This window comes from Thunnus maccoyii, chromosome 16 (genome assembly GCF_910596095.1).
Source record: "Thunnus maccoyii chromosome 16, fThuMac1.1, whole genome shotgun sequence".
Lineage (NCBI taxonomy): Eukaryota > Metazoa > Chordata > Actinopteri > Scombriformes > Scombridae > Thunnus > Thunnus maccoyii.
In genome coordinates, this window is record NC_056548.1 from 10,720,129 (window position 1) to 10,744,956 (window position 24,828).

At 37.4% G+C, this 24,828-nt stretch overlaps 1 protein-coding gene and 5 gene segments (V, D, J or C); 3 read left to right on the forward strand and 3 right to left on the reverse strand.

Moving 5' to 3' along the window:
• Positions 1–805: 805 nt before the first annotated feature.
• Positions 806–1,755, reverse strand: LOC121881440. The segment is given in 2 exon segments: positions 806–1,330; positions 1,423–1,755. Coding segments are annotated over 2 exon segments (375 nt in total).
• Positions 1,710–9,156, forward strand: LOC121881082 (the record flags this gene model as incomplete). The annotated part of the segment is given in 2 exon segments: positions 1,710–1,755; positions 8,539–9,156. Coding segments are annotated over 2 exon segments (369 nt in total), but the record flags the coding sequence as incomplete, so codon positions are not given.
• On the forward strand, positions 1,952–3,673 carry LOC121881431. The segment is given in 2 exon segments: positions 1,952–2,189; positions 3,116–3,673. Coding segments are annotated over 2 exon segments (426 nt in total).
• On the reverse strand, positions 4,922–5,483 carry LOC121881442. The segment is given in 2 exon segments: positions 4,922–5,232; positions 5,408–5,483. Coding segments are annotated over 2 exon segments (369 nt in total).
• On the reverse strand, positions 6,330–7,487 carry LOC121881435. The segment is given in 2 exon segments: positions 6,330–6,967; positions 7,060–7,487. Coding segments are annotated over 2 exon segments (387 nt in total).
• A 3,860-nt stretch (positions 9,157–13,016) lies between the features above and the next one.
• On the forward strand, positions 13,017–23,764 carry zgc:101744 (Receptor expression-enhancing protein 6-like). The gene is made up of 6 exons (XM_042389208.1): positions 13,017–13,113; positions 13,200–13,332; positions 18,894–18,987; positions 20,660–20,798; positions 22,674–22,842; positions 23,051–23,764. The coding sequence occupies exons 2-6, from the start codon at positions 13,218–13,220 to the stop codon at positions 23,086–23,088; spliced, it is 555 nt and encodes a 184-aa protein (XP_042245142.1). The 5' UTR covers positions 13,017–13,113; positions 13,200–13,217; the 3' UTR covers positions 23,089–23,764.
• Positions 23,765–24,828: the final 1,064 nt, after the last annotated feature.

The following is a 24,828-nucleotide window of genomic DNA, read 5'->3' on the forward strand; positions in this document are numbered from 1 at the left end:
AGACAATAATCTGTCTGTCAGCACAGTTATATCAGTGTCAGAAAAAAACTGTTATTTCTGCACATTCGCAGAAACATTCTTGGCTTTGCTTGTTGAACAGGCTCCATTATAACATTTGTATGATCTCGCTATAGTTTTATCTTAACTGACTTCAGTCTTATCAATAAACAACATCAATCTTCTTATCAATATATCTGCTCTATTTTTGCAGGACTCTGTATGAAAACATAATAAACAGCTCAGAGTCAGAATGAACAAATGCAAGTTTATAACACAATTCAGCGTAGCAGCAGGGAGGAGCAGGAGATAAAATATCAACTATAATTATAGCAGAGTGGGGCTTCGACTGAGGACAAGATGAGAGGAGAAATGTTCGAATATAACAACTGAACTGTACTAAAAGTGCTCAGACACTTAAACATTTTGCATGATTTATGATTTATAAGTGTTGCTATATTCTGGTTGTACATTGTTATCTGCATGAATAACCATTATATTTGGGCATATTAAGGGCATTGTTATTGGCTTGTATGTATCAGAGTAAGTGTGAATGATTTGTTTTAATCAAAGTTGTTACTACAGCAGTGGTGAGAACAAGACCGATGGCTCAGGTACAAGAGCAAAATGTTGATTGGCATCCGGGTACTTTAGGTGGTTTGAGCTGAAAAAGTTAGCAGTTAGTCTTGAAATCCAGATTTTCTAATTTGGGGCATAAACAACATTGTTGCAGCTGGATGACCTATTGCTCTAAATCAAGGTCATGGTGATGATGCAGCAATGAAAACTGTGAAAATAGTCTCTGCTCATAACTGAAAATTGTAAAAATCTGAGTTTGAAAAGATAAGTAGAGATGGCATTAAGGTTTGTGCTTGGTGAGGTTACTGTCAGCTCTGTGTTCAGTGGTCTGTGTCAGAGTCTCTTCCTCTTCAGCAGCTGCAGTCGGTTCCTGCTGTAACAGCTCAGTGTCTCTGCAGTCTGACTGAGGGAGGTTTTTGTACGACTACAAATCACTGTGTGAACACTGTACCACCGTGGTAACTCTGACAGTAGTAAACTGCTGCATCTTCAGTCTGAACTCCACTGATGGTCAAAGAGAAGTCAGACCTGCTTCCACTGCCACTAAACCGAGCTGGTGTTCCTGATTCACGTGTGCTTGCAAATTTTATTAGGAGTTTTGGAGTCTGTCCAGATTTCTGTTGATACCAGGACATATAATCTCCATTACTATTTCTAAAAACAGCCTGGCTGGTTTTACAGGTCAGAGTGACAGTGGATCCTGGAGTAGATGTCACTACTGGAGGTTGAGTCACAGTCAACTGACCGCTGCATCCTGCAGACAGAAACAAATCTTTCATTTATCAGCAGAAATTAATGACAGAAAAGGAAACACATCATGTTTGAAATGTTGCTGAGTGAATGAACCTGTAAAACAGCAGCAGGCCAGCGTCCAGATGAGGATGGTGATGAGAGTCATGGTGGTTGTGCTTTCTGCTGTGTTGACTGACAGATCTGAGTCCTGCAGTGTTGAACTCACAGGACTATAAACCTTCTCAGTTCACTGGAGGATCAGCTGACGATGCAAAGCCTCCTCTCTATGGAAATGATTTCTCTGCTCTCAACAGACTGAAGGCAACGTGGAACACAAAATCAGGAGAAATACTGTTTGGATTTACACCATCTATGATCTTAATGGAATAAAATAACTTCTTTTGGAAACAAATTTGAGGATTTACAACATTTGTTTCAATGGGAGTGGTTGGTATCTATTTATTTAATTTGTTTTACATACAAGGTTTCACAAATACACTCTATACTCATTCTGTAATTTATGATTAATTATATTTATGATTATTTAGAAATATTGTGTTTATTTAACATTGTCTCAAATATGTCACATGTTTACAATCTGAATTTGTTACAGGGCAAATCAACCTGTTTTGTTGTCACTTGCACAAAATTTCATAAAAATGATGTAAAATATTTTGATTCATGAGGAAATTTAAAACCAAATCAATGAAAACATTTTATACATTTGATAAAATGTTAATTATCCAGTTTTAGCAGAAAATAAAGTGACTTTTCAATGGATAGATGCTTGTTCACAGTGCAGGAGGTTTTTGTACGGCCACTTAATGAGTTTGTATCACTGTGGTCCACTTTTGGTGGAGGAACCAAACTCATCATTAACTGTAAGTACCAGAGATTTCTCATTTCTACAACATAATATATTATATCGAGTTTTGCACCAGAACGTGATAAAACTAGTATTTATTTTGGGTAATTTATATATTATGGGTATTTTTCACTTTGTATTAAGCTCAGCTGAAGTTTGGAGAAAACTTTGTGCAGATATTATTAATTGTTTATTATTGTGGATGGTGTTATGATGACATATTTGCAAAACAAAAAAAATCTAATTTTCATATATTTTACTTTTAGTCAATTGTTTGTTTCACAAAATGTCCTTGTAAAATTTCTCTGACAAACATTTTAACAACCAAACAATAAATTTAACTTTATTCATTATTTTTTAACATTCAAACAATTTTTAGATTTAAAATATGATGTTGGTTTCTGTAAAACAAATAAATGAGTTTATATTTAGATCCAGTTTTGCTGTAGTTTGTGTTCACAGTTGGTTAGTTTGATGTTGAGAAAAGGAAGTGAAACAGACAGATGACAAAGTCTTTAACTGTAATCAAACGTTAATGTTTCACCTCTTAAGTTTTATATAAACTCATCAAGAAAATCATTGCAAGAATAATTATTTACTCTAATACATTTAGATTTAATTTAATGATCATTAAATGAAATGAATCATTACATTTGAACCTAACTCATGTTGTATATTGTCTGATTCTTAGTGATTTATGATGATTTGCCACAATAGATTCATTGCTTTAAATGTCAAAATTACAAGTACAAAAACCATTTAGCTTTATTAACAAAACCCTCATTTCCTCCCATTTCTCACTGCCTCTCCTCTGTCTGATCACAGTGTCACACACACAGTTAATCCACAGCATTGTTAACCTCTGTCATGTATCATAACTCAGCTGTCTGTCCTACAGTAGAAGTTAATCTGCTCCTTGTGTGTCTCTGCTCTCCCCTCCAGCTGGCCCCACGGTCAGGCCCTCAGTCTCTCTGCTTCCCCCCTCCTCTCAGCAGCTCTCTGGGGGCTCGGCCACGCTGGCCTGCCTGCTGACCGGCTACTCTCCTCAGGGAGCCGTGGTGAGCTGGGAGGTGGACGGTAGAGAGGTGACAGAGGGGGTCCTGAGCAGCTCAGAGGAGGAGAAGAGTGGACGCTACAGCAGCAGCAGCATCCTGAGCCTGAGCCAGGAGCGCTGGATGGAAGGAGAGGTGTACTCCTGCAAGGTCCTCCATCAGGACCACAGCCAGACCCAGTCCCTCCACAGGAGCCAGTGTAAGGGCTAGAGGGGCTGGCTGAAGACCAGGACAGGAGCTGTGTCTGGGGGGAGCAGGAGGAACACACCTGCTCATCTGATCAATATGAGTTTTAATGTCTGTAGAGTAAACTGAAGCTTTGTGTGACAGAGAACAACAACAACTTAGAGAGTAATGTGTGTAGCTCAGCAGCTAGATGTGAGTGTGCTTAATAACTGTCCTGTTGATGATTGATGTTTTTGCTAATAAAGCTTGCACTGATAAATAACATGATGAAGTATATCGGTCTTTTGTCTTATGTAGATTGGTAAGAAATTTTACAACTTTGAAAGTTTATATCATGGTAAAAAATATCAACAATGAATTTTGTAAATTAGATTTTTGGTGAGAACAAAATCTACTAAATAAAATATATGATCAGGTAACATTTGTCAGAGCTTTTCTGCTGAGTGTTAATATGAACAAAACATGATGTGGTGTCTTTAGACTTTACAGCTGTGTGTTGAATCTGAATGTGATCTACTTTCATTCTGCATTTCATGTGTCATCACCTTTTATCTTGAATATGTTGAATATAGTCACATACGTTATTTTGTGTGCCTCTAAAGGAGAAATAAATATTTCATTCTCTCATGTCATATCTTTCAACAAGTTTTATTACATTTCATTTTCGTAGAAGAATCTAAAATCAGTCATACTGGGTTCAGTTGAACATCTGCAGCTGTTTTATCGTTGGAATATAACCCAACTGTAATGTAAATCAGGACTTTCTCTTCCCCTCTGTCTGATAACTTCCTCTAATTTATGCATGTAGCAAAATTATGGTTTGTTATTACAGGGTCTTTATGGAAACCTTGTGGGAACTAAAGCAAGCTTTGTCAAAAATGGAACACAAAAATAATCCATTAATTAATAGTATTTTCTTGTAAATTATAAAAGTATGGCAAGAAAAAGTTTGTATTGTGAAGAACGATCCCTGGCAGTGAATTTAATGCAAGAATTATTTTAATATTGTAGATTACCTATGTTCCGGTGTACGGACAGTGCTTCTAAGTGACACTAAGTAAAATATCTAACATTATTCATTTTGTAAAGTTAACATGTAACCAGGTTGAAGAATTCTCTAATTATTCTGGCATCACACTTGAGACTCAACACCAGGTTGTTCTCAGTGTATCATCTCAATATACTGTGATGATTGTAATATTACATATACTCTGTGTGTATTATATGCTGATTACTATTTTGATATGAACATTATTCTGTAAGACATTTAGTTGTAAGATAAATACATGTAGTGAAGAAAACATATGATATCTCGTGGATTATAAATACTTCAGTGCCAATTTTTTAAAAATCTGCTCAGAACTGGAGCGAAAATACTTTGTTACTTTTCGCCTCTGAAACTACAATGTGGTGTTCAGTGAAGCAGTCGTCCATGTGAGAGTCTGCTGCAGAAACTCACAGCTGCAACATGTCAAACTATGACTGAAGGAGGTTTTTGTACGACTCTATATCACTGTGTGAACACTGGGCCCTCATATACTCCCATACAGTAATAATCTCCTGAATCTTCAACCTGGACTCCACTGATAGTCAGAGTAAATTCAGGTTCAGATCCACTGCTGCTGAAATGACTCGGAGTATCAGATTGACTGCTACTTATTTTATAAAACAGCAGTTTGGGAGGCTGTCCAGGTTTCTGCAGGTACCAGCTAAGATCATCATCAACTCCTGTACTGGCTGAACAGCTCAGAGAGACTGTCTCCCCCAGACTGACAGCCTTTGATGCAGGAGACTGAGTCACAGATGGACTGGCACCTGATCCTGGAAAAAAAGAAATACAAGTATATTTTTAAAATCATTTTTAAAAACTGCTTTTGAGAAAGTACAGTGTTCAAAAACATGAAATCTGTGTTTTAAAGTGTAATATTAATGGAGCATAATAAACATGTTCAAAGCTTAGTGTTCAGTTTAACACAAGAAAATCACTACATCTTACCATGAAGTCCAAACACCAGCGTGATGAGCAGCGGAGTCAGTAACATCATCATCATCATTAACCTCACTGTCAGAGACACTGCACAGACTGGTCTCAGTGACACGTCTTAAAACTTGTTAAGGAGCAGTGATGCACAGCAGCCATTCAAAACACACATTTCATAGGCAAACACATACCTGTGTATGTGTGAGGAGGGAAAATGTTTGGTTGATTCCAAAGACAATAATCTGTCTGTCAGCACAGTTATATCAGTGTCAGAAAAAAAACTGTTATTTCTGCACATTCGCAGAAACATTCTTGGCTTTGCTTGTTGAACAGGCTCCATTATAACATTTGTATGATCTCACTATAGTTTTATCTTAACTGACTTCAGTCTTATCAATAAACAACATCAATCTTCTTATCAATATATCTGCTCTATTTATGAAGGACTCTGTATTAAAACATAATAAACAGCTCAGAGTCAGAATGAACAAATGCAAGTTTATAACACAATTCAGTGTAGCAGCAGGGAGGAGCAGGAGATAAAATATCAACTATAATTATAGCAGAGTGGGGTTTCGACTGAGGACAAGATGAGAGGAGAAATGTTCGAATATAACAACTGAACTGTACTAAAAGTGCTCAGACACTTAAACATTTTGCATGATTTATGATTTATAAGTGTTGCTATATTCTGGTTGTACATTGTTATCTACATGAATAACCATTATATTTGGGCATATTAAGGGCATTGTTATTGGCTTGTATGTATCAGAGTAAGTGTGAATGATTTGTTTTAATCAAAGTTGTTACTACAGCAGTGGTGAGAACAAGACCGATGGCTCAGGCACAAGAGCAAAATGTTGATAGGAATCCGGGTACTTTAGGTGGTTTGAGCTGAAAAAGTTAGCAGTTAGTCTTGAAATCCAGATTTTCTAATTTGGGGCATAAACAACATTGTTGCAGCTGGATGACCTATTGCTCTAAATCAAGGTCATGGTGATGATGCAGCAATGAAAACTGTGAAAATAGTCTCTGCTCATAACTGAAAATTGTAAAAATCTGAGTTTGAAAAGATAAGTAAAGATGGCATTAAGGTTTGTGCTTGGTGAGGTTACTGTCAGCTCTGTGTTCAGTGGTCTGTGTCAGAGTCTCTTCCTCTTCAGCAGCTGCAGTCGGTTCCTGCTGTAACAGCTCAGTGTCTCTGCAGTCTGACTGAGGGAGGTTTTTGTACGACTATAAATCACTGTGTGAACGGCCAGTCACTGCCTACATTATGGAGACTCTGACAGTAGTAAACTGCTGCATCTTCAGTCTGAACTCCACTGATGGTCAAAGTGAAGTCAGAGCTGCTTCCACTGCCACTAAACCGAGCTGGTGTTCCTGATTCACGTTTGCTTGCATATCTTATTAGGGGTTTTGGAGTCTGTCCAGATTTCTGTTGATACCAGGACATAGCATCATCTCCATCACTATCTCTATAAACAGCCGGGTTGGTTTTACAGGTCAGAGTGACAGTGGATCCTGGAGTAGATGTCACTACTGGAGGTTGAGTCACAGTCACCTGACCGCTGCATCCTGCAGACAGAAACAAATCTTTCATTTATCAGCAGAAATTAATGACAGAAATGGAAACACATCATGTTTGAAATGTTGCTGAGTGAATGAACCTGTAAAACAGCAGCAGGCCAGCGTCCAGATGAGGATGGTGATGAGAGTCATGGTAGTTGTGCTTTCTGCTGTGTTGACTGACAGATCTGAGTCCTGCAGTGTTGAACTCACAGGACTATAAACCTTCTCAGTTCACTGGAGGATCAGCTGACGATGCAAAGCCTCCTCTCTATGGAAATGATTTCTCTGCTCTCAACAGACTGAAGGCAACGTGGGACACAAAATCAGGAGAAATACTGTTTGGATTTACACCATCTATGATCTTAATGGAAAATAATATTTATAGAAGTGCAGTTGAGGATTTATGGAAAAGTTTGTGTCGACTGTGATTGGTTTGATATTTCTATTTGTTTACGTTTAATCGACTTACAAGGTTTATTGTAGATAAATAATATATTTCACTGCTGATTAATATGAGATTGTAAATCTATATTATTATGAAGCATCATGTTAATTTAACCATGTATAACTGTTAACAGATATGAAATTGTGATGACTGTAACAAGTAGACTATAATCCTTTTTCTGTCAGATGTAGAAAAGTAAAGAAAAATTAAAGAAATACTCCTATTACATACAATAATTTCAATCTATATAATTAAAAAAGTGTTGTAGATTTGATAAAGTATAAGTGTTGCTGTGTAATTTTTAACAAGCAGAGTTTTTTCAGTGGATAGATGCTTGTTCACAGTGCAGGAGGTTTTTGTACGGCCACTTATAATTATATATAATTAATTATTTATAATATATAGAATTTATACCATTTATCATATTATATTAATATTAATATTTCATGACACTGTGATCAAGTTCAGTGTTTGCATGTTTTTATGTTTTTTGTTATTAATCAAACAAGGCTGATCTCACAATCTGAGAAGAAACTTTGCAGAGATCAAAATTCATTCAGTATTTAAGATTCATTCAGTATTTAACATTTTTGGGTAAAAAAGATAAACATACATTTTCTAATATTCTATTTTTACGATGACTTTTAACTTTTATTTAACTTTTAAATATAAAAGCAAAGATTTATCTACGAAACATCAGTAGTTTTTTTTTTTTGTTTTTTTTTAAATCACTTATTTTGATCATCCAAACTGTTTTTAAAATCTATTGTTGTTTATCTCTAATATGATTTTATCAGTTAATGCAGCTCAGCTTTGTGTTCACGGTTCATTTATTTCACATTAGTAGTGAAAAGGAAGTGAAAGAGACAGATGACAAAGTTTTAACTGTATTCACATGAGTGTTTCACTTCTGTCAGTTTAAACACAAGAAAATGATTTATTCACTGTCTCAAATTATGAAACAGATATGAAGATGTCATCAATAATTATTATCAATGAACCTTTTTCACTGCATTGAACTCATGTGTCTGATGGTCTGATTCTTAGTGTATGAGTGCAACAGCAGCACAAGCTCTAAAGTTTTCCGTCTTTGTCTTTTCTCCTCCCTCTCCTCCCCCTCTCTCTCCTCCAGTGGGTGTGGTGCGGCCCACCCTGACCGTCCTCCCCCCCTCCAGAGAGCAGCTGCAGCAGGGCAGTGCCACACTGGTGTGTCTGTCCAGCGGGGGCTTCCCCTCAGCCTGGAGGCTGGACTGGAAGGTGGGGGGACGCAGCAGCTCCTCAGGGGTGTCACACGGCGCGGAGGTCCTGGGGAGGGACGGCCACTACAGCCGGAGCAGCACCCTGAGCCTCTCTGCAGACCAGTGGAGGAAGGTGGGCTCAGTGAGCTGTGAGGCCAGTCTGAGTGGACAGACCCCTGTCACTCAAACCCTGGACCCTGACCGCTGCTCAGAGTAGAGCTTCAGCAACACTTCCTGTCTGGAAATGATGCTTCTTTTTCTTTGCTAGAGATCTTGATGAAGCTACAGATCTTCTCTGTTCAGCTGTTTCTGCAAGTTTCACATCTCTCTACTCAGTGTTTTAATGTGCATGTTGCTTTCTAATACTGATCTTCCTTATATTCTGCTTTATGTTCATTACTTTTCAAATGAAACTTAATATTCTGAGTTTCACTCCAAGAGAAACTATTCATACATGTAAAGTGTGAAATGAACATTGAACCATTATTCAATAAAACTGTTGAGTATAATGAGTCAGTGTGTTTGTATTTCTTTAAAAAGATATTCGTCATGAAAAATACCTTCTTGATCATCCAAATATCATCATACATGATAATTAAGTATGCCCAACAGTACAGCAGATGGTTGTTTTCTATTACATTGTGACATTTGAGTATGAAATCATTTGGAATTTTAAAATTTTAAATAATAAATTGGAAAACTTAATTTCCTTTTGGGCTGCATTAGTGGAAAATCTGTCAAATATTTGTTTTTATCAGTGGCTATACTGGAACAAAAGCTCAGTGTCTCTATCATACTCATACACAGATGGAATTAACTGACAAGAATTTAAGTTTTAACTGTAAATGGAAGAGCATCTGTCAGTTTGTTTCAGTTTTATTTAGGGTCATTGTGGTTCTGCTTGATGACTCTTGTGTGTCAGAGTCACAGTGTTATCTTCACTCCACCAGTTATCCTCATCACAGTCTCTTCATCAACCCTCTGCGGCTGCAGTAGGCTGTTTTCAGTTCAGTCAAACTGAAGGAGGTTTTTGTACTGCTATAAATCATTGTGTGAATGTGGCATCACCATGGTCACCAAGACAGTAGTAATCTTCAACCTGAACACCTCTGATGGTCAGAGTGTAGCGAGAACCAGATCTACTGCCACTGAATCGAGATGGAGTTCCTGAGTTTAGAGATGATGCTTTGTATATTAGAAGTTTGGTAGCTTGTCCAGGTTTCTGAAGGTACCAACTGAGAGCACTACGAATGTTTGAACTCCCTGTGGCGCTGATGGTCACCGTCCCCCCAAGACTAACAGACTTGGATTTGTCAGTCTGAGTAAGAAAATTATTGGCAGAAGACTCTGAAATGAGAAAATTAAATATAAACTTCAGAAATCAATGTTTAGATTTGACAGCATGAAGTAACACTTAATATTGTAATATTAATATATTACACCACACTTAATATTTACGCCAAGTATGAACATTTGACAATTTAACCATAAATGCCAAAAATCTCTCACCCTGACTCAGAAAACCCAACATGACCAGCAGAGTTATTGGCAACATCATGCAGTTTTCAGTGTTAGTGCATGAAAACAGTTCAGACTTGCTGTGAACATTCAGAACTTAAAAGTCTAGGGAGCAGTGATGCATAAAAGTCATGCAAAGCACACTTAAGCACACCTGTCCTTGTGAAACTGAGAGGAAGAGATGAGGTGGAGTAGGCTACATCTTCCTGTGGACTGATTGCGCAATTGTGGAAACTCTTTGGCTTTCTGTTCCACATCTCTCTGCTAAATCTGTCTTTACAAAGTTCCCTTAAACCCTTTGTATTCATAAATGAATGCAGGGTGCCCTCTGCTGACAGTCCAGGTTCACAGCAACCAAATTTCATAGTTGTCAATGTATTTAAAGCCAAATATGTCAACCTCATGGTGGCACTACAGGAAAGTCAGGAGATCACTGTCAGTATTCTCAGGGGACTTTTAATGTTTATCATTTCATGGCAATCAATTTAATCATTGTTGAGATATTTCAGTCTGGCCCAAAGTGGCTGACTGACATTTCCACGCCACCACATTGACTAACAATTGAAGCTGTTTTTCTGTTCTGAAGCTTGTTTCTTTGCTCCTGATTTTTTTTTACATTTTGCAGTTGTGAGATCTTCATCTGAAAGTCTGTTGCTGAAAGTCCTGTACTTTGACTGAAAGCCCCGAAAACAGCTACTAAATGGACCTTGAGGGGAGATTGTTTCATCTGTTGTTTCAAAGGTCAAGAATTAAATTGAAAACCCTCAATTTTTACTGTAAGCCAACATTTACCAGAAGTCTTTAAACTGCTCAGAAAGTGCTGAATGTATGAAAATGTATGAAAATGTATGAAAAGCTTGAAACTTTAACATCCAAAATTCCACCAAAACTAAGCAAACTCCATCTGCTGATGACTTGTTACATGTATGGTTCAATACTGAGTCTACATCTTAAAAACTTCATTTTAGACACAAAAGCAAATCTTTACAGCAGACACTGACACTTGATTTCAGCTGACAACAACTCATTTGTCAGAAACACTGAGGTAAAAAAAAAAAAAAAAGAAGAAAAAAACACAACAGGCTGCATCATTTTTTCTATTTTTTTAATTTCTATTGTGTCTTTTAATTGTTTATATTGTAAAAAAAAAAAAAAATGTCTATATTGTGTAAACAAACGTTTCATTACAAAATAGTGAGATTTGTACCTCAAGTATGTACTACAGTGTATTCTGCAGGAACGAGTCACAGAAAATGCAGCAGGAAAGGTTTCAATGGACTTTATTTTGACAATCTTCCTTGTTTTGTGGGGGGGGGGGTTTATTGAATATAGATGTATCTCAATGTGGTTTGGCAATTGCTGGTCTGACCATATGAATATATGTTAGTTTTTGAGCAGAAACTGAAGAGTTTTGAAGTGAGTGCATTAGCATTTGCACAGTGGGCTGCAGTTGTTTGTGTGAGAAAAAGTATTCAGAAAATTTGAGGGTTGTATGATGGACATTGAATGTTTTTTGTGTTAAAGCAATTTAAATGTCATCACAGTTTGGTCCTTGTTTTGACTGTGTGAGAAGAGTTTTGAAGATGTATACTCAGTATTGAACCATGCATGTAATTAATCGTGAAAAAACTGTAATGTTGTAGACTGTGCACATTCAGTTCACAATATGTCTAATGATCAACGAAAGGCCTAATGTTTGTTTCTTTGCTTGGTTGGTTTATTGGTGATAAAAGCTATAAAAGAGTTCTGTATGGTAGCCCCAAGGTGCAAAAGACATCATTTTACAATTTTTCTTGATCACTTGCACATTATAACTGGGCCTATTAACCAAACATCCCAAACCATGACACCATCTATCAATAGACAGACCCATTTCCCAAAACTATAAACACTATTCTCCTGTTTTCACTCATTTAGACAGCACTGGCAATCAATATCATTAACTCAAGTCATCACAGCTGGAACTCAATTAACACACAATTTCCCCAGGTGGAAAGACTCACAGTCAAAATTGTTCACACACCAATCAGAACATCATGATAGATAAATAACAGGGTCACAGATCAGTTCACTTGTTTTAGAACAATGGATTCACAAAGACCTGAGGCAGAATAAATGTGATTTCTTTCTTTCTTTATGTACAAACAGTTTTTGTTTTGTTTTGTTTTTTTATTAGTTTATACAGTATTGGTAAATACTAAAAATGGAAATTATTTTACTTTATCAGTTGCATATTTTTACATGACATTTACTTTTTCACTCAATCTTAGTTTAATTTATCACAGTACATTGAGGAATAAAAAAAATTGTAACTGTATACAAGTGTTGTGTCTTTATATGGGGTTCATCATATAAAGAGGTTGTTCTGGAGGAAAACCATAAGCGCCATCATTCATTGCAGTAACAGTTGTGTTTTGAATTGATCTCACCAGTGTGTGATGGCTTTTTTGTGTATTTGAGTTTGTGTGATGTCTGAAGGCAAAGTTTGATTTAGATGTACGATTACACGGTTTTGAGTGGAGAGTTTAGTTTTTTGTTTGAAGTTTGTGAAGATGTGTGCAGTTATGCATTTGTGTTTAGAGTTTTGGCAAATGGAGCATAATTTCAATAAATGTGTCTTAGCAATTGAGAAAAACTGTAAAATGAAATAAGTTTTTAGAATGATTTCAGCAAACAATAAACATTTCAATGTAGGCCTAAATATGGATATGTCAGTACTGTTTTAAGACAGTATTGAAAAGAATATGTGAACCTCTAATCTATGATCAATGTGCAGCACAAACCTTTTTTTATTTACCTGCTGCAGTGGACGTTACTCCGCGGAGCTCTGTGATTGGTCAGCGGACGTCTTTCAAGCTCCTCCCCCGCTGTCTGTCACCGTAGCTCGGCCAAGTCAGCAGCAGCCAGCCGGCCGTCCAGCGGCAAGTTTTCGGGCGAATTAACAAGAAAAGGTCAGTAAAATAGCACCGTGTTTTAACACAAATCCCTCAAGCATCGTCACGTTTAACATTTGCATTGTTTTTCTGTCGGTCAACAGGCTCAGCAAGGCCCGAAAATGAGTCAGTTCAAGGAGCGTTTCGTGACTCTGCTCCATGAGAAGAACTTTGTGACAGATCAGTTGGCAACGGCGGAACAAAAAACGGGAGTGAAGAGAGAGTACATCGCCTTGGGTATGTTAGCAGCTCGGTGGGAAGAAAGGAGGCCACTGTTAAACTTTAAGAAGAAAAAAAAAAACATGTCTGACTGTGCTTTTAACATGCTGGAGATAAAAACTGAGGTCGTTTAGGGTTTTAACGTCTTAACGGTTTTCTTCATGTTCAGCAAACAAGTCAACGTTAGCTGTTTGAGCTGAAATTAAATTACCATTCAAACTGCTGCTGGCAGACTGTTGCATCACTAATTTACTCAACTTTTCTCAGTTTCATTTCATATCATGTGGCACTGTTGGCTCATTTTATTGCCCCTCTAAGCTTTGGATAGCAAAGTTCAGCCAGCTCAGACCTTTATGCTACAAGATTAGAGTTGATTATATAATCCTAATTACACCACGCTTTATTCACCAAACACTTCTGCCTGCTTTGCCTTCATTAGGATGGTGTGTGAGGTAATCCAGATTGAAATTATAAGTAAAAAAAAGCTTTAGGAGAGATTTCATGCAACATATGGTATCATTTATTTATTAGCATGTCCATGTGGAAAAGGATAGGGAAAAAAAAAACATCAAGAGGACTCAAGCAAAGAATAATGGAATATAAAAGTACCATAAATTGTTTAAAAGATATATCCAGTTGCAGCACATTTTATGGAAATTTGATATATGGGAAATGTGTTTGTCAAAGAGAGAGTGAGATTTAGAGGAATTGTTCCTTAAGAGGCAGGCGTTCTGGATTAAAAAAATGGCACTTTAAACCCAAGAAGGTTAAATGAGGAATTGGTTTAGTAACTGTAGAGTTTAACTGGATTATACTTGTTCTCAAGGAACAGGACTTCTTTTGAGAACATTTGGAAATTTAGTAAATGGATGTGTCATGGGTCAACCGTGGTTTGTCTATGAATTGAGTTATTCATAACTGTTACAAATATACTGTGTTTTGAAAAAAATACTTTAAAATTAACCCCAGTAAGGGGTTAAGATGAAATATTGTATTCGCGTGAGAATATTCTTAAAAGGATGATGATAATTTTGTTTTGTAGACTTTGTATCTATGGTTTTTTATCGGTAACAATCTCTCACACAACCCTGATGAAGGCATGATAAACAAAAACGTGGTCAATAAAACATGGTGTAGTAGAGAAGAGCTGTGCGACGTGTGTTAAGTTTGATGGACAAGCATTGAAGCTCACACTGGTCTTTTCATTATCGATTAATCATACATTTATTTTCTTGATTAATTGGTTAGTGGTTGGTCCATAAAATGATGATCACAGTTTCCCAAAGCTTGAGATGATATCCTCAAATATCTTCTTTTATCCAGACCAACAGTCCACAACCCAAAGATATTTAGTTTACTGTCATGAAGGACAAAAGAAAACAAAATATTCACATTTGAGAAGTTTGAGCCAGAGAATTTGGACTTTTTTATTTCTTAAAAAAACAATCAGTTATCAAAATAGTTGGCTATTAATCAATTAATCGGCTAATCTTTGCAGCTCTACACTGGTCTGCACCTCGCTGAAATTGATCTAATCCTCTACTACCTCTAATCTCTCTGGGGCATCAACAGCTGGTCCTGGGGGGTATTTTTATCACATCCTGAAATATCCAGAGCAAGGCAGAGATGGATTCTAGGATGACTGGTTATTCAACTGGCCGCTGCTCTCGGTTAGCTTTTAGGAGTTGTGTTTTGACAGTAACTTGTAGTCAGTTTGCACAGTAGAAGTCAATAAAGGCCTGTCACCTCAGGCTAGGAAGTCATCATTTTACCCATGATGCCACTTAGCTACAGGAAGCATGTTAGCCACAGTGACCTACATTCAAACCCACATCTACATTGGATGTGTGGACACAACCCTAACATGAGTACACATCTATACAACCATTTTCAAGGTCACAGAAGATATTAATTTCTGAATGTGTTGATTGCTGAATGTGAAACATTTCGTCTATATTTAGCTGCATGATATCAGATGTTGATTACAAGCATGATTGCAAATAACCCTGAGGATTTTTGATATTTTCAGTGAGGGTGTACAGCTTCAAATATAGCATTTAATATAGATGGCCCCAACATTATAGCCTGTGTGATACTGGATTTTGGAGGCAGATAGTGATATTTGAAAGTTTAAAAAATCTGATAGCAAAATATCAGCAGATATTCATTTTTTAACATACTGAACAAACATTTTTGATATGGATTCTTTAAATTTGGTCGTGAAAGGATTACCAAGATATGTACTAAGTAACACATTGTACAGCTGAAAATAAACTTGTTAAGTGCACTGTGGCAGTATATAATGGGAACACACTTTCCAAACTAGAGCTGAAATTATTAGTTGATCACTCTATTAGACGATCGACAGGAAATTACCCAGCAACAATTTTGATAATGGATTTGGAGTGGATAGTTTGAGTCCATTTTCCAGCTTCTCAAATGTGAAGATTTGCTGCATTTTTATTATTATAACCTGAATATCTTTGTGTTTTAGGACTGTTGGTCAGACAAATCAAAACATTCAGAGATGTCAACTTGGACTCTGCGACACTGTGATGGATATTTTGCACCATTTCCTGACATTTTGTCTAACAATTGATTAATCGAGTGACTAATTTGCAGATTAATGGACTAACCTTTCCCAAAGTACATTAATCATATCACTGGCTACAGGAGTTTGGGGCCGATTTATGTTCGGCCCAGATCATCTGCTAATGTTTACAGATCCAATCTTAAACATCCAGAAGTTCTCTCAGACTCATTTAAAAACAATGGCTCATCACACACTACAGGATATTATGAAGATTATCGTGCCAGAGGGAATGATGCACCACCTCACATGATCTCACGTGATCTCATGGGGAAGCAGATGTAAACAAAATGGAGACTGACATGGTGCAACAACTTGCTTTAATAATGTTTTATAGTGAGGAAAAAACAAAAGCAGAAGGCTAAAAGAGTCTGGATGTAAAAAAAAAAAAAAAATGGTTGGGGAGACGCAGTCAACACGGGTTGTCTGTTCTTCAGCAAGAACTGGACGTGAGATTTTAACTGTCAGTTTTAATATGTCAACAATAGTATGCTAGCAAACGTTGGCCTCAAGGGCTTCAATGTTTACTGTTGCTTGGCAACACCATGTGCTCTCTCTCTCAGTGGCTATTGTGGTCCCCCTCAGAAAATAGTGACGTAATCATCCAGATTTTAAACCCTAAATATCAAACATGTTTGAAATGATCGGCGCAGCCCCGACAAGTCTGCAAGCAGCTCTGGAGGTTTAAGATTGGACCTGTAAACATTACCAAATAATCTGGGCTGAACATCAGCACCAACCAACTTCTCAGATCAGATTTCCCCTCCAATTGTTTGGAGGTGTGACTCTGGGATAAATTGACCCAAAACTCCTGAAGTCTGAGCCCGGCTTTAGTGTCAGTTCAAGCTCAGTCAGATCTAATTTCAATACTTCCATGTTTTTGTCCACAGAGTCTCACACCACCAAACTGGCTTACAAAACAAATACCGAGGATTGTAAGCAAACACCACTTGACCTGTCTCTACCCTGCATTTAGCAGAAGGTAGAACCAGACAGAGCAGACAAATTATACCATGTCCTGTCCTGCTTCTAGAAATGTCTTGTTAGCTTGTTAGTGAGGCAGCAGCAATTCATTTGATACTTTGGCCGCGTTGCTTGCTTGTTACAAACGTGTACACGCTGATAATGGCTTGCATACAATAAATTCTTCCTTGATGGCTCACTGTAATTGTTTTATTGTACCTTGCATTGATCCGGGCAAGTAAGTCGAACACGTTTAAAAAGCGGTGTAACTGTCCTCCGTTGAGCTGAGAAACGTCTCAAGTTCATGCTGACTCTTGTGACACTCTGAAGTGTGAAGAGTAATGTGCTGAGTGGAGCAGAGAGGTCTTATCTCCACTGTGTATGTAACCAAACTCTCTGAGTGAGTGACCGTTTGTTAGTTACATGTTTTTAAAGTCAACTTCCACCCCTCACCCACTGTGATCTTAACAATGGGTTACTGTGATAATTGGATGTTAAGTGGAACTGGATTTTCTGCTGAATTACAACTCCTGAAGCTCTGTAATGAGTAGTTTGAGTCCTACATTACAGGATTACACAACTGCGCAGTGGCTTTCGTGCACTTATTTCCAGTTTTTCCACGAGAAAAACACGTGTTTTCATTTAAGGCTGTAGAGTCTCTGTGTTACTTGGATGCATTGTTCATTTTCCTAGAGCAGCTCACGAGTTGGTTACTCACAGAACAGAGCCAGATGGCATGCAGGTTTTGAAATGTCAGTCAAAAAGATATGTGTCCATGAATTTGCAGTTTGCTTTTTTCGTTATTTATCACTGTCCAATTATTTTCCTATGCAAATCATTGCTGTGCAGACCTCAGCGTCAGCAGTTGTCTCTTTAGGGTCTTTCATTTCAACCAGTTCTTCCAGTTTTGTCTCCATTAGGAGAGAGCGGGGAATTGTGTGGATATTTGTGTTTTAGCTTGGACAAACAAATGAGATGTAAAGAGCAGGCTACAGGACAAAAGTAAGAACATTATAAAAGGCTTTTAGTGCTTTGGATACCTGTGTGACTTCATTATGTTTATGGCATTTATGGTAGTTGAGGTTGATATCAACAGTTGAGTTTTGCCTACATTTTAATGTTCATATGGCATACAGCTGCTCAAGGGTTAGACAGTCATGCTCTGTTTGGCCATGAACCAGTCCTCACTTTATATTTGCATGGAAACAGAGTTCACACACAAGTTGTGGAAAAGTTCTGTAGATTTGAAGTTATCTACGCCTTAAAGTTCATTGAGGAAGATGGAAAACTAGCATCAAACGTTTAGAAAAAACATGCTAGAATCACTTTTGAAAATTAATCAGTAAAGGAGAAATAAGTCGGCTAAAATAGCTGACACACAGCAGTTAGTGTGTTTGTCTGTGAAGTCAGCTAAGCAGGAAGTTGTTTAAGCCTTTGAAGGATTAAACAATGCAGCTACATCAATATTGTTAGGAATAAGAAGCATATAGTTCACTTCATACAGAGCTGATTGTCCTGCAGATTGTTTTTGATATGTGTGTGTGTGTGTGTGTGTGTGTGTGTAATTCAGAACATTGCCTTGTAAAGTAAAACATGATAAATATTTGGCATCACATTACACAGATGTCTTTCAAGAAATAAGAAAGAAATGTACACAAATTCAATGTCAGCATCCATTGTAGTTGCTTTGTAGGCTGCACTTCAATACACATAGTACAAGTTGTGTTTGGACTTATAGAAAACTGATGGCATTTGTGGAATCTTTCACTAGGTCGAGGTGTATAGGCCGAAGCGTTTCACATGACTATGCGAGCTTCCACCACCTGGATTTGACTATCAGTGTTTGACTTGAGTTTAGCGCTCCTCCTAATCCTGGTAGCGTGCTGTCCCGACATCCTGCTATCAGACACACTCTGCTGACAAAAACGAATGTGGCTTGACATGAGAAGTGTTTGTCAAGTAAATGGATGGCCTCAACCTCTCCTCAATGCTGCTTCTCTTCTCTCTCTCTCTCTTCCCTCTGCAGGTGCTCTGACTTTTATCGGACTGTATCTGCTGTTTGGATACGGAGCCTCGCTGCTCTGCAATCTGATTGGCTTTGCCTATCCAGCATATTTCTCGTACGTATGAAGTTGAGCTCATTTCAGTGAATGCCAAAACAAAATACATGAAATCAATGCGTTTTAAAATATCTAAATAGTGATAAGCCAAAGTAAATTTATATTTCTTAAATTCACTGACACTTATTGTAATGTAAAAAAAACAAGAGAACACTTGTAAAGCAAAAAATAATAGCCCCTTTCGCAGCAGACATTTTGGCTTCCCATAGCAGGAAAAGCACAGGTGTATCTAATAACAATAATTATGGCTCTGTCCAGTCTGTCAGCGTGCACAATAACAGGGCTTTGGGACTGACACATCTAAATGAAATGCAGCCATTGTTAATTATTAATGTTATATTAAAGGCCTATTTTGTCTTCAGTATTACAACTGAGAATAGATCTTTTAATTTCCTTATCTTATTGGACATCTTTTTCTATCTGTACCTCACCTCTGCTTCCTATAAGCCTTTTTCACTGAAGACATTTTTACATGTCACAGTAGTAAAAAGCACAGGTGTAAATAATAAAATGAATGATGGCTGAATTATGATCCTGTTATTGGGCATGCTGGTTAACTGTCACACTTTTATTGCTTACAGGGACACTTTAGTACAATGGAGCCATTGTTAATGTTATGAGGAACACCTGCATGTTTCCTACTGTTTAAAGTCAAAATGTCTGCTGTGAAAAAAGTTTTTGTTGTTTTGTTGTTTATGTTCAAAAGACATAAACACTACTCACTTGCCCATAAGTATATAACATTTACTGGTCACTATAATCATTCCTCTTCTCCTTACTGACCATAAGGTTATTTCCTTCTGGGCTGTCTTTTTTTGTACAAAATTCTCTCTTTGTGTTAATATCATTCCTCTGCAGCCCAGTAAGGAAAATACTGTCTGTGAAACAAAAAACAAAATAATTTTGTACTAAAAAGACAAGGCAACCTTAGAATATAACCTGTGAAATATCTCAACAACTTCTGGATAGAAGAGATCCAGGGTGCCTAGATGATGATGAATCCTAATGCCCACTGACTTCTCTTCCTCTAGCACCACCATGATGTTCACAATTATGGCTTTAAGTGAAAATTCTAGACAACTAATGGAAGCATTTACAGTTAAATTTGGTACACACATTCATGACCCTTCAGGATGAATTATAATCACTTTTTTGAATCCCCCTACCTTTACAGCTAGTGCCATCATCAGGTCAAAGTTTCAGTTTGTCTGATACTTTATTTATGACCAAATATCTGCAAAACTACTGACATTTCCATCAGCCTCAGCTGTACCTACTATGTTTTCTACTTGTAAAATGTTAGCTTGCTAACACAATTAACTATGATGCTGATGTTACTCACAGAGCTGCTAGCATGGCTGTAGGGTATTTGTCTTGTTACTATAAGCAAACAGGTTGTCAAACATTTTGTGTAACATTGTGTGTATCCCTCAGGCCTAAAAAAAAAAACACATAGTATACATTTCCTACTTGATGAAAAATTTTGAAAGTCTTTTTTGAATGACATATGTCCTCTCTTTTTGGCACACTGATTCCTTCTAACAGAAAAAACTCCACAATATACCTTTTAAATGCACTCTAATGTTCAATTAGTGACTTTAAATCTTTCTGTACTGTTTATGTTATGTCCTCATCAACCATCTGAATCAAACCTGTCCTCCTGTTAATTCAGCATTAAGGCCATCGAGAGCAACAATAAGGATGATGACACACAGTGGCTGACCTACTGGGTTGTCTATGGACTCTTCAGCATCGTAGAGTTCTTCTCTGACATCTTCCTCTTCTGGTTCCCCTTTTACTATGCTGGCAAGGTACTTTGACCATTAGTTTGCAGAGTGTTTTTGTGTACAGTCATACTATGTTGATCACGGGGGTTGATGTCTTTGGGGCCTCTATATATAGTAGTTTGCCAACAGCACACTCTTGTGGACAATTCATGTAATGTCAAAACAAGGAAGACATGCAAAAATCTGCTGTGTCCAAACTCCATACTACATTATAATTCTAAGCAGGTTTTGATTATGTAGTGTGTTCACACTGGAAAAGTGACTAAATTCAGTATACTCAAAAAAGTCAGTATGTATACTCAAAACACTTGACTCTCCAGTGTGCAATTGATGGACATTATTGTCACAGAATGCATAGTTTAAAGGAAATGGAGCTACTCACAGCTCCAAAACATTATGATAAACTGCAAACGGTGGTGAGACAACTCCAGCAAAATATTGGAGAAAAAAAGCATTAAAGTAAAAAGAAGTAGCTGTGTAAAGTTGTGAGTTAGGAGGAAAAGTGACTCCACATATCCATGTTTCGGTCACCTCACTATCCAGATCTTCTTGTCTGATCGCCATGTTCACTATTACTTGATTCATTACAATGGTTTGACTTGAATAAACAAATAAACTTAATCCTGGAGAAATCGGCTTAATGAACACTGCCTCATACTGTGCAGTGAGTGATGTTAATTAACATAGGCCTGTTATGTAACACAAAAATACAACAGCAGACATCTTAACAAAAATACTAAAAACAAGGTTTAGCCTGAGGAAATGAGGAAAATCCTACATATTACAGTTTTGATAATAACTATTGTCAGCATTGTACAGGATATTTATTTAACAAATGACACAAACAAAAAGAGAACCAGACCTTTACAGCTACTGAACCAGCAGCCACTTGAGACAAGAAGCTTCACAACATGTGTGCCTGACATGGACTCAGAGTTCACTTGTGTAAAGCCCTGCTTTCTGACATACTTTCAGGTGTAAAGGACAGGTGCAATAGATTTTATAATACTTAGTGTAATTTAGGCCACATGTGTTTTCAGTGTATTTTGCATGACTATTTTGAGATCATTTCCAAAATAAAGATTATAATTAAGAAATGCATCTTTACTGCAGTATTTGTAGTATTTCTTTATAAGCAAGATGCCATGTTTTATCTCAAAATAATTCAAACAACCATTTCTCAGTCGCTTTAGGATATTATGTATTTCCTACAAAGATCTGGGATGAGGTGATACGCAGCTCTGATAAATTATTTAGGAAATGGCAACCTTTTGACTCACTAAAGGTTTTACCTACAGACTCCAGACTAAGTCCCCTGGCCCCTTTTTATTTTTTTTATGGGTTTAATCATCACCCTTTCATGGTTTCATGTGCAATGAAAGGAGTACAACTGTTAACACTCCTCTTGTTGGAGGAGAGGGTAAAAAAGGGGAATTATATAGGGAATTCTGCCTACATAATATACTGTGTACCTTTTTGTAATAGTTTGAATTATTGTCGTAACAGTATGTTAAGGAATATACAGTAGTAACATGGCTAGATTTCAGTTCTTTGTATTGCTCAATTTAAAAAAAAAAAAAAAGATATACAAAGATTACTATCAAAACTGTAATATGTGGGGTTTTCAGATTAATCGGGTAAAGATAAGTTTTATGATTTTACTAACATGCCTACTGTTGTGTTGCATAACAGGTCTGTGTTACTTTACAGTCCCCCTTTGCACAGTATGACAAATTGTTTATTTCAGCACATTTCACCAGCATTAAGTTTATTCATCTAAATCAAACCATTTTGACCAAAGCAAGCATCATGATGATGACAATTAGCTTGAAACACATGCAGTGCTGACAAATATTTCCATTTCCCTTTTTAGCATAATATCTTCTGCTCTCTCCTCAGTGTTTGTTCCTGATCTGGTGCATGGCTCCAGTGACGTGGAACGGTTCTGAAATCTTGTACAAGCGTGTGATCCGGCCATTTTTCTTGAAACACCAGGCTACCATGGACAATGTGGTCAGCGATCTGAGTGCCAAGGCAAAGAGCGTGACCGAGTCCGTCACAAAGGAAGGTGAGTCAGCCGCAGTGTACATGCCAGTACAGCCACATCCACATAGTATAAGTACTGCAGCACCAGTATTCTCACAGCAGGCAAATCTGAGCATCGTCTCTTGGATTCACATTGAAATAATACATTCACAAACACAGTAAACAGATTTTTTTTTTTCCTTTCTGCAAATTAATATTGTTGTTTTTGTCTTGTCTCTTTATTCCCTCAGCTGTTAATCAGGTCCTCAACCATCAGAAGGACCAGTAAGAAACATGGGAAGACCTTCTGTGTGTGTGTGTGTGTGTGTGTGTGTTTGTGTGTGTGTGTGAGTATGTGTTTCCTGGACGAGTGAATGAGTGAGTGTATATGTGTTTGTTGTTTGGCTTTTGGTTTAGTGAACCAAAGATTCACACCCGTGAAAATAAATAAAAGCTCATTTGATCACCCACATCAGTTCACTGCCATCGGTACCGCCAAGACAATCAGACAACTGTGACCTATTTATGTGAGCTTATTTTCTTTGTTGTAGTGTGACAAAATGGATGGAATGAAATGTGTGACAGCAAAAATTATGATTGTGCACCTGCAGGTTTCGGCAACACTGGAGGTGTAGTCAATAATATTCAGGTGCATGTCTAATTGAGCCATTTGTGACTGAAAACACACAGATAACACTACGGTTACAAAAGCAAGTTGCCTTGAGATGTATCATAAACGGCATATTCTAACATTACTCAAAAATGGAGCTTTTACGTGTCATTAAGTGTCTTCTTGCTCTTAAAAGCCTTATTGTCATATGTGTCAAGCAGCATTTAAAGTCTGTTTGAGCTTTAGGGAAAGTTCTCACTCCACACTTTAACTGGACAACCTCTGCCTTTTGATATGTCTTAAATTATCATCTAATTATGATGAAACAATAAAACTGGAACCATGATGAACTGTACTGAATCTTTGTGTCTGGCTTTCAACTTTCAGATGTATTTCTGTTTCTTCTGGGGCTCTCTCTCCAAGCAGTGTCATTCCTCACAAAGTGGGAAATTGGATTTTATTTGGTCCAAATTACAATGTTCACGCACCAGTGATTTCTGTAATTGTATTTTATAGCAGTGGCGAGTTGAGAAAATTGTATTTCTGGATCCATAACCTCTGCGGATTTGGTTCTAGTTAATTTTGCAGCACTGAATTTTTTTTCTTTTTTCTCTTTTTAATGAACTTTATCTGCAGTTATTGTAAATAGTACCCAAATATCTCACTGTATCAGTAACTTAAAAATTACTTAGCTCTTTGTTAAACACCTCTGAATTCAAGAATGTTTTAAACACAAAATTACGTTAAAGCATTCAATTTTTTGCTACCAGTTTTGCAGATTTTGCAGCTGCAGATTCTTTTCAATTAATCTCTCAATTTGGTATTCTTTCTAATTTGGTATAGCAGGACATGTTTGTGTTTTTGTTGCAGGGAAAATACTAATGCCATGCACAATTTCTCTCACATCCTACGTATCCACTTGATCTTTTGACCTGTCACCCTCAAGTACTTTTACCAGCATTCAGACAGCCAAACCACCCACGCTTTAATTTGTGTTTGGCTCTGTATTCACGCTTGAGGGGCTCTGAATGGGAGACCCTTTGTGTTAGTGCGCTGGATAAAATGCTTGGGAAATGGTGCACCGCCACAGGGAGAGGAAGGCATCTGGAAATGTCTGCTGCGAAGATATGTCTGCCGGGTGTTTATGTATCCCATCAGCCACCGGTGGCCAACAGGTTATTGATTTAACAGAAATGGGACACAGAAACCAATTATCGCATTGTGTTGCTTTGAGGTTTGTACCAAGGTCTTGAATTAAGGGAGGGGGTCTGGAAATGGCCAAGTTAGGGCAGTAGAAGAAGAGAAGGGGACAAAGAAGGGAAGGGAGTGAATGTATGACAGCAAACACCAACAGCTGTCTTTTTGTTTTATTACAAGCTGCTTTTTAGCCACACTGGCCACATCCAGACTGAAATATCT

What these genes read in the sequence shown, in the direction of transcription:
- zgc:101744 (XM_042389208.1), top strand. Translation starts at nt 13,218, where the DNA reads ATGAGTCAGTTCAAGGAGCGTTTCGTGACTCTGCTCCATGAGAAGAAC. An exon ending in GAGAGAGTACATCGCCTTGG is followed by an intron (nt 13,333 to 18,893) that starts GTATGTTAGCAG and finishes TTCCCTCTGCAG; the next exon opens with GTGCTCTGACTTTTATCGGA. An exon ending in CCTTTTACTATGCTGGCAAG is followed by an intron (nt 20,799 to 22,673) that starts GTACTTTGACCA and finishes CTCTCTCCTCAG; the next exon opens with TGTTTGTTCCTGATCTGGTG.